General features: G+C 37.1%; 1 protein-coding gene across 1 annotated transcript in view; it reads left to right on the plus strand.

The window, feature by feature from the left end:
• PDE11A (phosphodiesterase 11A) overlaps positions 1-15,443 on the plus strand; it is a 420,155-nt gene that overhangs the window by 144,841 nt on the left and 259,871 nt on the right. The window contains exon 3 of the mRNA XM_067741438.1: positions 11,129-11,218. Coding sequence (XP_067597539.1) covers positions 11,129-11,218 — 90 coding nt within the window. The remainder of the gene's footprint in view (positions 1-11,128; positions 11,219-15,443) is intronic.

Here is a 15,443-nt window from a genome sequence, read left to right on the forward strand (position 1 = left end):
AAATATTTGAGGGTTTTCTGTATTTCTCTGGATTCTGGAATAGTTGAATAGCTTATGAAGTACCTTGTTCTTGAAGGTTTGAAAGAATTTTCCTATGAAGACATCTACACCTGACACCTTTTCTGAGAATGATATTACAACTCTCTCTATTATTTATTTCTGTGGTGACTGCTTTACTCAAATTTTCTCATTCTTTTTGATTCAATTTTGTTAATTTATATTTTCCTTAAAATTCACAACTTGCCAATATATAACTTTTCGAATATATAAGCTTAGGGTTGTGTGGAGAGTCTATTATAGTTCTTTTATTTTTTTCTTTGGCTGTAATTATATTTTCTTTATCATTTCTGTTTTAATATATTTGTGGGGTTTTCCCCCAATTCTTTTTTTTTTTTTTTTGCCCACGTCGTGCAGCATGAGGGTTCTTAGTTCCCCCACCAGGGATCGAACCCGTGCCCCTGCATTGGGAGTGCAGAGTCTTAACCACTGGCTCAGCAGGGAAGTCCCTTTTTCCCCTGATTAAACTAGCTAGTGATTTATGTATGTTTTATTGATTTTCTCTACAAGGACCTTTTCTGGAATAATTTATCAGTTTTGCTGGTTGTTTTCCCATTTATTATTTTCAGATTTTATTTTTATTAATTCCTTCCTTCCATCCATTTCTTTCGGTTTGAATTTTTGTTCTTTGGCTTACTCATATGGAATCTACCCCTGAAAATAAATAGTTGAATTTTGAAGAGAAACAGCACCTAAAGGAAGCGATGAGACACTATTGCCGACTGGCTGAACCTGGTTGAAAGTGGGAAGTGCTTATGGGGGCAGTAACGCATTATGGTTTTGAAGATTGCTTCCTAGCTTGTCAGCTAGACTGTTCTAAGATACAGAATGAGAGACCTTGGCTGAACTACTGATGAACCACATGGAATGCTTCTCCCTCACCTCTTTGGATTGATATGCCACTCTGGTAATAAACGATTAGCCCTTCCAAATTTCTCTTTGTTGTTAGGCCAAGCTTTAAGCCCTCTCTGTGTTCAAGGTTGTCCATTAAGAATGTCCTGAATTTACTAGGTACCAGTTCTGTATTTTAGTTGCATAGACAAAACTTACAAGGCTTTTACAGTTAAAATATTCATTTTAGAGTCCTATTACATTAATTAAATATTAATGCTCTAAGCATATTTTTCATAACCTTCTCTGTTTCTTCTCCACTGGAGAATATTGCCGGAAATTAAAAAATAGTGTGGTTTATTATCCATGTCATTGGTGTTGCATTTTGATGACAAATTATTTTTGGAAAATGAAAAAAGATAGATAACCAGAAGAATCCCCTCTGGGTCTCATGCATTTCTGTGAATAGCAATTTTATATTTCCTCACTATTTTTCCTGAGATTATTACATATCTTCCATAAGCATCTATAAAATACTTAGCCATAGTCTTAAATATTGGAGATACTTTCTGAAGAGCTTCTAATGAGATTTTTTAAAAATACTGTGTGTGGTATAAAAATGCTCATACAAAAGTAGTTTTAAAAATACCTGGTTTTTAATATGTGTAAGGCCTTTATATAGTTTCTTACCTTCTTTACTTATGACAACAGGAAACATTGGGATGAACAGTCAGTGTGTTTAAACTCATGACTTTCTGGATGGGAAACCTGAGGTTAATGAGTTCTTGACACATTGTAAGGATGAGAGCGTCTTGACTACAGTTAAAATAATTCAGAGATGGTGAGGGATGGTAGTGCTGAGCCAGAGAAGCTCAATGGTATGGAGATGGAGGCTTCAAAAACTGCTGAATTGCTATGATGTGATTATGCCTATTTATGGACAACAATCCAAGAGGACTTCAAGGGTTTGGAACTGGGTGATTAAATCATTAATGGTTCTTTTGGCACATGGGGCATTTTGGAGAAGGAAGCTCTTTCTTCAGAAAGAGAGGGGGTTTGAAATGACAAACTTGGTTTTGGAATGCTGAGTTTAAGGCAGTAAACAGACTTCCAAGTTGAAATGTCCTGTAGGCAACTGGTGATGTGGAGCTACAGCACAGAGAAAAGGTCAGCACCAAAGCGCCAACTTTGAGAATCATCCCACAGGTTACCATTGAGACACAGGTAAGAGAAAGAGACTTTGGCACCTATTTAGTTAATAAGGTTGAATTCAGAGTTGAGTTCAATTTAGGACCAGCAATGCTAAAATTAGACTATAAGATAGAGGAAGCAAATGTTTTCAGAACTCAGGTTGGTGGATCAGGGTCAGAAACTGCAAAACCTAAACCTGAGAAATAGCAGAGCGGGGCTGAGAGGAAATGGGGTCGGAAAATAGGAGAATGAAGTCAGAGGCAAAAGGAATTAGCCATGGACAAAAGTGCAAGAGTGAGGTAGGAGAAGCAAGTAAGCAGGAGGAAGTTTCTCAGCTACCTTAAATATCTGGCTGTACCAAGTTTGTTGTCTTTTCTAGCTAACTCTTGGTCAAAGGTTAATCCTTGCATGGCCAACCCACCTTATTTTGTAGGATTCTTATATTGTATGAATAAATCAATCCTTAGAGGGAAATTGTAAAAAAAGAGGATTAGAAGGCCAAAGACTGAATCTGGAATTATAACTTAAATGGGGGAATCAGAAACACAGAAAGAGAAATAGGAGTGTATAGTACATGGCAACCAAGGTTTTAATATCTAGCTGGTGATCAAGTGTTAAAGGCTTCAGAGAGAACTTAGAATAGTTGATGGATCTTATGATCTTGTGATTGGAAAGTTATAGACAATCTTCCTGTAGACTGAAGGTTGTAAGCTAGAAGGTAGGATGTGAGGACCTGAAGACAAGCAGATGTAGGTCACACAGTGAAGATGGAAACAGCAATACCAGGTGAAGGGGAACACATTCCCCTTTGAAGGGAGAGGAGAGGAGTTGGACACAAGAGACAGAAATTATGATGATAGAGAGGAAGGGCCTAAGGTCTCTCAGAAAGGACAGAATGAAAAACTCCAGCAAATGACTTGCCTCCACAGACAAAACATGCCTTTTTCCTTGGGCCTAGGAAAAAAGATATCGTCCTGTGTGGACTGATACTGAGATAAGGTCGAGAGTAGATGAGGAAATACGTTACAACTTTGTATTAAGCCTAAAGTTCTCTGGAATCAGAATAGAAACAAACAAAAAGTCTGGTTAAGCTTTATACAGAAATAACATATGATAAACAGATAAGCTACAGACTGGGAGAAAATCTTTGCAAAACACATAGCTATAAAGGACTAGTATCCAAAATATATAAAGAATTAAAACACAACAATAGCGAACAACTCAATTTAAAAATGGGCAAAAGATCTGAACAGATACCTCACCAAGAAAGATATACAGATAGCAAATAAACATATGAAAGGATGCTTAACATCACATGTCATGAGGGAACTGCAAATTAAAACAACAAGGAGATACCACAACACACCTGAATGGTTTACAGCAGGCTTTATTCAAAATTGCCAAAACTTGGAAGCAACTAAGATGCCTTTAATAGGATAAACAAACTGTAGTACATCCATATAATGGACTATTATTCAGTGATTTAAAAAAGTGAGCTATGAAAAAACATGAAGACACCTTAAATGAATATTGCTAAGTGAAAGAAGCCAATATGAAAAGGCCACATACTATATGATTCCAACCATATGACATTCTGGAAACAGCAGAACTGTGGGGTCAGTAAAAAGATCACTGGTTGCCAGGGGCTTGGGGAGAGGGAGGGAGGAAAGAATTGACAGAGCAGAAGGAATTTTTAGGTCAATGAAACTATTCTGTATGACATTGTAATGGTGGGTACATGTCATTATACATGTCTCAAAACACATAGAATATGCATCTCAAAGATTGAACCCTAATGTAGACTGTGAACTTTAGTTCATAGTAATGTATCAATACTGGCTCACTAATTTTAACAAATGTGCCACACTAACGTAAGATGTTAATAATTGGGGAAACTGTATGTTGCGGGAGGGAAGAAGGTATATGGGAAATCTCTGTGCTTTCTACTCAACTTTTGGGTAAAACTAAAACTGCTCTAAAAAATAAAGTCTATTAATTAAAAGAAAATTTTAAAGGAATGAACTACTGATACATGTTATAACATGGATGAACCTTGTAAACAGTATACTACGTGAAAGCAGTCAGCCAGACACAAAAGTCCAAATGTTATGTGATTCCATTTATATAAAATGTCCACTACTTTAAGAACCATGAGTTATAAAAAACAAGGCGCTAGATAAATGAGATGGCTAAAGGAAGTATTGTGCTGCTAACAGGAAGAAATCATGTGACTATGTTTCAAATGTAAAGGAAAATATATGTATTTATCATCAGAAAATAGTCTAAGAGGATTTTTTCTGTTCATACATTGATTGTGATATAATAGAATTTTTCTAGCATCAGGGTGTTGATACCATGACTAAATTACTATATAGTGTGTCTTCCTGCATTTATACCTATGCTTGGTAAGTGGAGAGATCTTAACAATATTAATAGTTAAGACTCAAGAATGCCTGGATCAAAATGTAGCTTAAACTGATTTCTTATAGGAACTTTGAGTTACAAAAACGAATGGAGCAACTGGGCAGGCTGAGATATGTAGGTCAACCTACTTACAAAAATAACCTTGACAGAGTTACATAGGTAGATATTGCTGTAAAATTTCTTCACACAGTGAGAAGGAGTAGGCCAAGTTTACTGAGCCATAATATCTATTCATCTTAGACAAAGCAATCATAGCTTGTAGACCCATTGGACCATATCACATAGATGGCAATTGCTAATTATCAAGAAAGAGTCATGATTTTCAAAACTGAAAGATGGTTAATATCCTTAGAATATAAAGAGTCCTTACTAAGCAATAAAGATAGATGAATGTCCAGTAAGAAAAAATAAATAGGGCACATTAAGAAAAAAAGAGATAACCAAGAAATTATGTAAAATGTTCAGTATCACTAGTAATCTAATAAATGTAAGTTGATACAAAAATGAGTATTGATTTAATTGATCATATAGACATAATTTTAAAAGGATAATGATACCCAATGTTACATGAGAAGGGCATTACTTTTAGTGGAGATATAAATTGGTAGAGTGTTTTTGGAGATTGGTTTGGCAGTAGCTCTTAAGTTTTTTTTTAATGCACATATTCTGCAACCTTAAAATTTCACTTCTAGGACTCTGTCCAACAGAACTATTGTCCAGGTGAACAAAGATATATTTGTAAGAAAGTTTATGGCAGTGTTATTTGTAATAAGGAAAAATTGGAAACAATGTGAACCTCTACTAATAGGTACATCCACCCCCTAGAATATTAGGCAGAGATTAAAAGAATTAAGTAACTGACAATGATTTCCAAGATATATTGCCAGGTGAAAAAGAAGGCATAGAACATAACTTACAGTGTGATCCCTATTGTGTTTACCACCACCCTAAGACTAGATATTATATGTATGCAGTTCATAAAAAAGTACCCAGAAGAATACACTGTAAATGCTAATAGCGGTTGTTCCTTGGGAGAGGAGTGGGTAGCAGGACAGGAAACGAAGGGGGATCTGTAGTTATTTTAATGTATGTACTTCTATACTGTTGGATTTTTTAAAACGAAAACTAAAAATGTGTTTATTGTTAGGAGTTATTTAAAAGTGTACACACATCAGTGAATTAACATTAGTAAATCATGCAGAATACTGCCTGATTCAGAGGAAGTGCCATGTAAACGTGTGTTAAATAAATAAGTTCAAATATTAGGGCTTTATTTTAAGAAAATAATAATGGGATGTGCAAAGATTTAATTGCAAGGCAACCACTAATCTACTTTGTTTCTCCATGCATTTTCTTTTTCCAGACTACACAATGGGATATTTTTGCATCCATAAAAATTGGCCATTATAAGTGATAGTTGGTTATAAAAAGTGAAAAAAGCAGATAGCAAAATATTACATACAGGATTATTATTATTATATAATACACCTATTCGAGTTTATGTGAAGAGAGAAAGAGAGAGAGGAAAACTTGAATGATGGTCTCCAGAATGTTAATGATGGTTACCTCTGAGTGGTGGAAATACGAGTACTTTTATTTTCTGTTGAAATCTTATGACAATCCAAATTATCTTAGAAAGAACACAGCTTCTGAAATGGGTTTTCCCTTCGATATCTGTGAATAAGTGGGTGGGAATTTAGAACTGCCTGTGGACATAAGAGGGTTATTTTTCTAAAGTCTCGGGGGTGGGGAATGGGGTCACATAGAGATAAGATTATTGGTTGATGTGATTAGTACCTGCATGATTCAGGTGCTCAGCGGACCACAGCCTCTAAAAAGTCCAAGAGAGTATTTGATGTTGTACAGCTACTTGCCAGGAATTGGACTCGACCAGTCTACCGTGCAGAAGCTTGTCCTCTTGTGGATATTTTAGCCAATACTAGCTTCAAGGAGAGAGGTGAGGATAGGGTGCTCACTCCAATTCTTCTGGGGGCCCAGCTTTAATACCTAGGGGCAGGAGCAGAAGCACTTACATCCCCCTCTCCTACGAAGAGAAAGTGGAGGACCAGTGAACCTTTCCTTCCTCATTTGCCATCTTGCTCTCCTGCATCTTTTGTGAATACAATTCTCCTCCCACCCCATTCTCTTTATGAGTGTTAATTCCTAAAGTGGACAGTTGCAAAAAAATATGTAATTGGATCATCTACTCCATGCCAATGTTTTTTGAAACAAAGTTGGTACTTTATGCCTCTGTGTATTTTTTGGAGACTTTTCTTCAAAGAGGGCACAGCTCTGAGAGAAAAAGGCATGCTTTAGCCAAGAGTATATACTTTGGTGTGATCTGACAAGATGCATTTGTTATTCTGATTCTCAAAATAAAAACCCGACATATTGTCTTTACTGAATTTGCATAGAAACAAAATTACAGTGAACTAAACTATACCTCTGGTAGCAGGAATTTCCTCTGGAGTTCCTAGAAAACTTCAAACTAATTTTTTACTATTTCAAATATTCTATTTCTGAAAGATGTAGAAGATGTTTCATTATGTGAAAATACTGTGACTGTTTCCTATTTTGATAACTTATTTTCCAAATTACTCTACTTGAGGAGTTTATTTAGCTTTTGAATTACAATTATGAAATAATCCCCAGTTCCAAAATCAGTGTGGCTTGAATCAGTGAAGCTTTGCCTTATAGTTAATGCCTGAGGGCAGAAGTGACTTGAGAGCACAAATCTCAGGGTCTGCACAGAGAAAGGAGGTGTTGGTGGGAAATCCCCTCACCCATTAATTTGGCTGACAGTGATGTGGCCCCTCCAGCTGTGTTGCTTTCAGGAGTGGGGTCCATAAAGGGGATGGCCCCAGGCCCCTCACTGTGAACCTCCAGTGTAGACCTCCAGTGTTCTTTAATGATATATAATTGGACCAGACCAGACCATGGGGCTTGAATAGCCTTACTCTGTGGTCTGCAAGTTTGAAAGTGCTCAGTACCTACTGTCTTTCTTTAGGATATTGATGGACAGTCCCAGTGCTCAGATTTTATGCTTATTAGTGATACTTTTCATGAGTTTCCAGGGCTAAAGTGACTTTTTCACACTGTTTAATGATTTTCAGTTTAACTACTTTTTTGAGTGGGATGTTGTAAAGATTAATTAGCCAATGTTCATAAAGTGCTTTCAAGCTGAAAAGTGCTGCACAAGGGTGTACAGACTCATTAGCTTCTTAGTCATTTAAGGCTTTTTAGATCTTTTGGCATTCAGAAACTAGATGGTGAAGGCCAAATTAGTATTTTTTCTTGGAGGAGGGGAATTTCAGAAAGAGCAGAATAGAACAGTATATCTTTTTCTAAAAAAGACATCTTTTGCACTGGAATGGACAAAAGATATAAAAATATTTTTATTTTTCATTATCTCCTATTTCCATAATGCTTCAGCTTCTTCTTATTCCCTTCTTTCAAAATGTATTTGACCACTTCTCCTGCACATTCATTTAGAAATTATATAGATTGTCATATAGTTATCCATAATGGAGCTGAGTGTGGCCCCAGAGTGTTGAATTGTTGTGCCAGTGAATGACACAGTATAGATCATTCCCTTGGTAAGTAAAGACCCCTTCTCAGTTTGCAGTGTGTCATGAAGGTATGTATCGTCTCCATCAATAGTAATCTTCAGTTTTATGTGTGTGTGTGTGTATATATATATATATATATATATATATATATATTTCACATGTTCCTTTAGTCATTCTCTTCTTCCTACTTGCTTGACCTATAAACCACATTATATAATACTTGGCCCCAGAAGGCAACTAAAGGAAGGAAGGAAGGAAGGAAGGAAGGAAGGAAGGAAGGAAGGAAGGAAGGGAGGAAGGAAGGGAGGGAGGAAGGAAAGAAAAGAGGGAGGGAGGGAGGGAGAGAGGGAGGAAGGAAGGAAGAAGTGGAAAGTTAACCATCTTCTCTCTTCCACCTCCATCATAGTCACTGTCTCCACGGTAGAAAAAAACCCCCAGAAAACTGCAAGGAAGGTGCTCAGTGTGTGTGTAAGTGATGTTGAAAGTGGTCCCATTCTGGCTAAAGGCAGGGAAATTCTGGCAGTATATCTGGCAGCTTTAGGTCAACAGCTTTATACGACTTACCAACATACTTCCTAAGGCATGAGGGGGACTGGCAGGAAGAGCGGGTGACAGAAATAATATCTAGTTCTAGAAGGCAACATGTTGTAAGGAATGATCACCAGTTGTAGAATGTGATGACCTGAGTTCCTTTGTAGGTTTGAGCAAGTTTCCTGGGTTTCCTGATCTCTAAAATGTACATAATGTTCCTCCATGAGGAGGTGATGTGAGATTCAAATGAAGAAATGAAGTGAGAGTGTCTGACACATAGCAGGTCCTCATTAAATATTAGTTTATTTTGAATCAGAGTCAGTGAAGGAATTTATCCTGAAAATATCTGTAAAAATCAATTCATTGATTTTTTTTAACCTCTATTCAATACCTTAATTCTCCCTTCTTTAAAAGTGGGGTCTCAGCTATCACCTCACACCTATCAGAATGGCTGTCATCAAAAAGACCACAAATAACAAATGTTGACAAAGATGTAGAGAAAAGGGAACCTTTGTACACTGTTGGTGGGAACATAAATTGGTGCAGCCACTGTGGAAAACAGTATAGAGGTTTCTCAAAAAGCTAAAAATAGAACTACCATATGACCCAGCAATCCCACTCCTGGATTGATATCTGAAAAAAGCAAAAACACTAATTCGAAAAGATACATGCATCCCAATGTTCATAGCAGCATTATTTACAATAGCCAAGATATGGAAACAACCTAAGTGTCCATCAACAGAGGAATGGATAAAGAAGATGTGGGGTGTGTGTGTGTGTGTGTGTGTGTGTGTGTGTATACACACACACACACATACACACAATGGAATACTACCCAGTCATAAAAAAAAGAAATGAAATTTTGCCATTTGCAGCAACATGGATGGACTTGGAGGGCATTATGCTAAGTGAAATAAGTCAGACAGAGACAGACAAATACTGTGTGTTATCACTTACATGTGGAATCTAAAAAATAAAACAAACTAGTGAATATACCAAAAAAGAAGCAGACTCACAGATATGGAGAACAAGTTAGTGGTTACCAGTGGGGAGAGAGACAAGATAGGGGCAGGGGATTAAGAGGAACAAACTATTATGTATAAAATAAGCTACAAGGATATATTGTACTACACAGGGAATATGGCCAAAATTTTATAATAACTATGAGTGGAACATAACCTTTAAAAATTGTGTAAAAATTGTGAATCACTATGTTGTACAACATATACATATAATATTCTGCATCAACTATATCTCAGTAAAAAGTGGGATCTCAGCATTCACTTCTACAAAATTCTGAATTACTTTTAGGGACACTGTCAGAGTTGAGTATGCCCAGGTAGCCAAAGCAAGATTTTAATAGGAAAGAAATGATAGGGATTGTGAAGTGCCAATCATCTTTTGTTCACCTCCAGCCCCTCTACAAAAGCACCTCCCACTCCAGGTAATTCTGTTCTGGGTATCCCAGGGGTGTCTCACGCTTGCTCCTGGGTGGATCTGCCTCTGCTGTTTGCATCCCTCACCCACGGTGAGCACTGCACTGCCCTCTTCTGGGCATGGCAGGAACTGCTCGGTTTTGCTGCTGCCTCTTGACATGGCATCATGGTGCGTGTGAGAGAGAGAGAGACAGAGAAAGAGAGAAACTGACTGTTATATAAAACATGCCCACATGCCCGTTTCCCTCTACTTTAGAAAATCCCAAAGCTTTGTCTCTTTTCACAATGTCCTACATTGTGAAGAGTTTATAGAAAGAATTCTTTCGGTTTTTACTTGAGACATTCTCTCTCTCTCTCTCTGGAATCAGAGATTCTGGAGATGAATTTGAGTGAGAGTGCCAGGAATTACTGAGAATCCCTAGACCTAGACCCACTTTGATAAGAAAATCTTTGTTAGGATCATGCCCATCGCACGTGGCTGTTTCTTCCCATAGGAGGAGTGCTCTCTTAAAGGGTACCCAGCCTTTCCTGGGTAGTTATAGCAACAGAGCAGTGGGTTCAATTTGAACCCTTCTGCATGAGGCTCTTAGGCCCTCTGGCGCCTATGTTCCTACTGGGCCCATCCTAACAGGCATGCTTAAGTCTGTAGCTGACAGAGTTCTAGCGTCAAGCTGAGATCCCTGCTGTGGATACATATGTGCAAAGAAATTGGCTTATATCCTGCCTACCTCCAAGTGTGAGTATGGGCACTGCCTTAAATTCTAAATATATCAGACTTCATTTACTCATTTTTCATTGATCAAGGAAGGAATACAAAGATGATTTAGACACAGTTCCTGTATCACAGCCATCACAGTCTGTTGCTTCACTTTATATCTTCATAGATGTGACTGTCCCTAGTTAAAGCTTGACTGTCCCTAGTTAACTCTGAAAAATATTCCTTCTGAAGTTAAGATACTAGTATCAACAACACCATACTCAGTCTCTGTGGTTGAAAAGATAGTATTGAAATCAGGCATATGAAGGAAATGTGAAATTTAGTTCCATATTTTTATGTTTTAATGTTCATAACACTCTCTTTGCCCCCAGGTTATGCAGATGTATCTTCCATTTTGTGGAATTGCCATATCTAATGCTCAGCTATTTGCTGCCTCAAGGAAAGAATATGAAAGAAGCAGGGTGAGTAGAAAGAAACATTGCTGACAACCCTCAAAGCTCTCTTTCAAGTGTCTGTGAGTCATTATGTCTTTTAAAAACAGCGGATGATCTTTGAATAGTCCAGGAATCCTTTTTATTTGTATAATCCTTCAAGTCTATGGTTGAAGATCCCCTTTAAGCAATAAACCCAAATGGAAGTGGATATAAATTCTCTGTTGTTGTTTGCAGGAAATAGCTTCTTTTAAAAAGGAAATTAATTTCACATCTATACTTCAAGGCAGCAGATATATTCTTGCTTACTTATAGCTTTGAAACAATAACACAATTTAGTGATTTTTTTGCAATTTAGTTCCCTTAAGAAGCAAGGTATGTTACAAATGATTTCACCCCACCTCACAAATTTTGAATTGAAAGTTTACCTGGAAGAGCATCACAAGGTAACTGGACAATAATGCTACAAACACCATCTTATAGATTATAAAGAAACTCACATAGAGGGATTGATCTCATATACCTTCACCAATTATAGGGTTAAATAGTAAAAAACAAAACAAAACAAAAACAAAGACTGGTGCTCAAATAATTGCAAAATGATCAAATACAGATTAAATTATATTAGGCTCACTATACTTTTAAATATAGGGAAGTTACTGTCACAATTTAGAAATATGTTTAACAAGAAGATGTTCAGAAAGGTTAGAAACCCTCAGTTAACTGGTAATCAAATTGATTAAAAGTTTCATTTGCTAAGCATTATGATTTATGAATATTTCACAGGGGACAATTGACAGCTACAGCTATCTTCTTTAGCACAGCATACCACCTGTTTTCTCTGACTTGGATCCTGTTGTCATCTTTAGCCCCATGTCTTACCATTCTCCTCCTTTCATTGGACATCCCAGCAATACAGTCCCCAATTTCCAGAAAACAGTCTGTTTCACTTTCTCATTCCCTTAGTAATATTTCTTCCTCTGCCTTCAATGCCTTATGTCCACCTTCTTCCTCCCACTGCTTTTGCCTTGCATTTCCTTCAGGACCCAGCTCAGTCTTCCATTTAATCTTTCCTTTGCTTGTTGTTTTGCCTTATATATACCACCACTGTTTTATTGTGGGCACTTACCACACTGTATAATATGTATTGATGGCCTTCCTCTCCAACTACATTTTAAATTCCTTAAGGAACACTTCATGAATTATGAATCTTTGCATCCTCATGTATTCATTTACACGCTCAACAAGTATTTATTTTGTGGTACTCTTCAGACACTGTCTGTCCAAAGCCCCTGCCTTCATAGAACTTACTATTTTAGTGGGAACTGTAGATAAGAGACAAACGAGCAAATAAAAATTAATATAGTATCAGGTAGTGGTAAGTGCTATAAAGAAGAATGAAGTGAGGTAATGGAATACAGACTGGTTGCTGAAGGATAGTTTCAGAGGATGTTTATTTCAGAAGGTGATCAAGAAGTGTCTATAGAGAGATGATATTTGAGCAGAGACCTGAATTAAATGAAGGAGTAAAGCCACACAAAGATCTGGGAAGAACATTCCAGGCAGTGGAAATATCAAGTGCAAAGGCCTTGGGGTAGGAGAAACCTTGGTCCATGTGTCTAGAGAGCAGAGAGGAGAGACCTCAAATAGCCAAAACAATCCTGAGAAAGAAGAACAAAGCTGGAGACATCACACTTCTTGATTTAAAACTATACTTCAATGCTATAGTAATCAAAATAGTATGGTACTGGCACTAAAAACAGACACATAGACCAATGGAATAGAATCAAGAGCCCAGAAATAAACTCATGCATATATAGTTAACATCTCTTTGACAAGGGAGCCAAGAATACTCAATGGGGAAAAGGTAGTTTTTTTTCAATAAATGGTGTTGAGAAACCTGGATATTCACATGCAAAAGAATGAAATTAGACCTGTATCTTACATCACTCACAAAAATTTCCTTGAAAAATATTAAACACTTAAATGTGAGACCTGAAACTGTAAAACTCCTAGAAGAAAATGTAGGGGAAAAGCTCCAATGATTTTTTTGGATCTGATATGAAAGCTCAAACAGCAAAAGCAAAAATAAAGTGGGACTACATCAAACTAAAAAGTTTCTTCACAGCAAAAGAAACAACACAATGAAGAAGCAACCTACGGAATGGGAGAAGGTATTTGCAAATCATACATATCAGTAAGGGGTTAATATCCAAAATTTATCAGGAACTCATACAACTCAATAGCAAAAAAAAAAAAAAAAAAAAGTAATCCAATTAAAAAATAAGCAGAGGATTTGAATAGGCATTTTTCCAAAGAAGACATACAAATGGCCAATAGACACATGAAAAGATGCTCAACATCATTAGGGAAATGCAAATTAAAACTACAATGAGATATCACCTCATACTTGTTAGAATGGCTATTATCAAAAAGATAAGAGATAACAAGTGTTGGTGAGGATGTGGAGAAAAGGGAACCCTCTGTGCACTATTGACGGGAATATAAATTGGTATAACCATTACAGAAAACAATATGGAGGTTCCTCAAAAAATTAAAAATAAAATTACCATATGATCCAGCAACTCCACTCCTGAGTATATATCCAAAGGAAATGAAATCACTAGCTCAAAAATATCTGCACTCCCATGTTCATTGCAACATTATTTACAATAGCCAAGACATGGAAACAACCTAAGTGTCCACTAATAGATGAGTGGATAAAGAAAATTGTTATACACACATACACACACACAATGGAATGTTATTTAGCCATATACAGAAGAAAATCCTACCACTTGTGACACCATGGATGAAACTTGAGGGCACTGTGCTAAGTGAAATAAGTCAGACAGAGAAAGACAAATACTATATTATCTCATGTATATGTTGGATCTATGGAAAGCAGAACTCAAAGAAGCAGAGTGTAGTATGGTAGTTGCCAGGCATTGGGGTGTGAGGAAAAAGAAATGTTGGTCAAAGTATACAAACTTCCAGTTGTAAGATGAATAAATTCTGGAGATCTAGTGTTCAGCATAGTGACTATAGTTAATGATACTGTATTATGTACTTGAACATTGCTGAGAGAATAACTCTTAATGTTCGTACCACACAAAAAATGTAATTATGTAAGGTGATGGGTGTGTTAGCTAACCTTAGTGTAGTAATCATTTTGCAATATATAGGTGGATCAAATCATCACATTGTACACCATAAACTCACACAAAGTTTTATGTCAATTATATCTCAATAAAACTGGGGGGGAGGAGAAATAATGTGGTTGGTCAGTGAGAAGTGAGAGATTATACAAAAAAATTAGCAGTAAAATATATAAGGCTTACTGATATTGGAAATGAGTGAAAACGACTTTAGGCTTGTACAGGTGGCAAGTAAACAGTTGGATACAGGAATCTAGAGTTTTGGGGAGATGTGAAGACTTGAGATTAATATTTGGGAACCATCAGCATATAGATGGTATTTAAAACTAGGCTACAGGTGGGGAAAATATATGGGTAAGAAAGGGAAGAGGTCTAAGGATGAGCCCAGGAGCAAAAAAGGTGATAAGAAGAAGGAGGTGGGGATATGCAAGTGACATCAAGAAGCAAGGAGTATTCAGCTGTGTGCAAGGCTTCCAATGTCTGTTGAATTGCATGTCATCCTAGATTTTCTTCTTTTTTTCTCTTATTTTGGAGCTAGTCTGCATTGTTATTTGTGAAATTTTTATCACTTGTTAGTAAAGCAGAAATTTTTAATTAGAAACAATAAAATTACTATAATGTAATTTGTCAGTGCAAAACTCAAGGCACAATTAGTTTTTCCTCTGAGATAAAAGTTCTTGTATATGGGTCCCAGAGACCCCATCCATGCAGTCCCAACAAATTGAAAAGTTAAATAATTGTTCAGTTAATATGATCCATCTGAAGAAATAGTCTGGATGATTAAGGAAATAATGTCCTCTCCCTTAATAACAGGGGATTTTGTTGGTAATTATGCAGACAGTTGCCTCATTTTTGTTTTGTTTTGTTTTTGTTTTACGGTACGCGGGCCTCTCACTGTTGTGGCCTCTCCCGTTGCGGAGCACAGGCTCTGGACGTGCAGGCTCAGCGGCCGTGGCCCACGGGGCCCAGCCGCTCCGTGGCACGTGGGATCCTCCGGGACCGGGGCACAAACCCACGCCCTCTGCGTCGGCAGGCGGACTCTCAACCACTGCGCCACCAGGGAAGCCCGCCTCATTTTTAATGTTATATTTGCACAT

Source organism: Pseudorca crassidens, chromosome 6, assembly GCF_039906515.1.
Source record: "Pseudorca crassidens isolate mPseCra1 chromosome 6, mPseCra1.hap1, whole genome shotgun sequence".
Lineage (NCBI taxonomy): Eukaryota > Metazoa > Chordata > Mammalia > Artiodactyla > Delphinidae > Pseudorca > Pseudorca crassidens.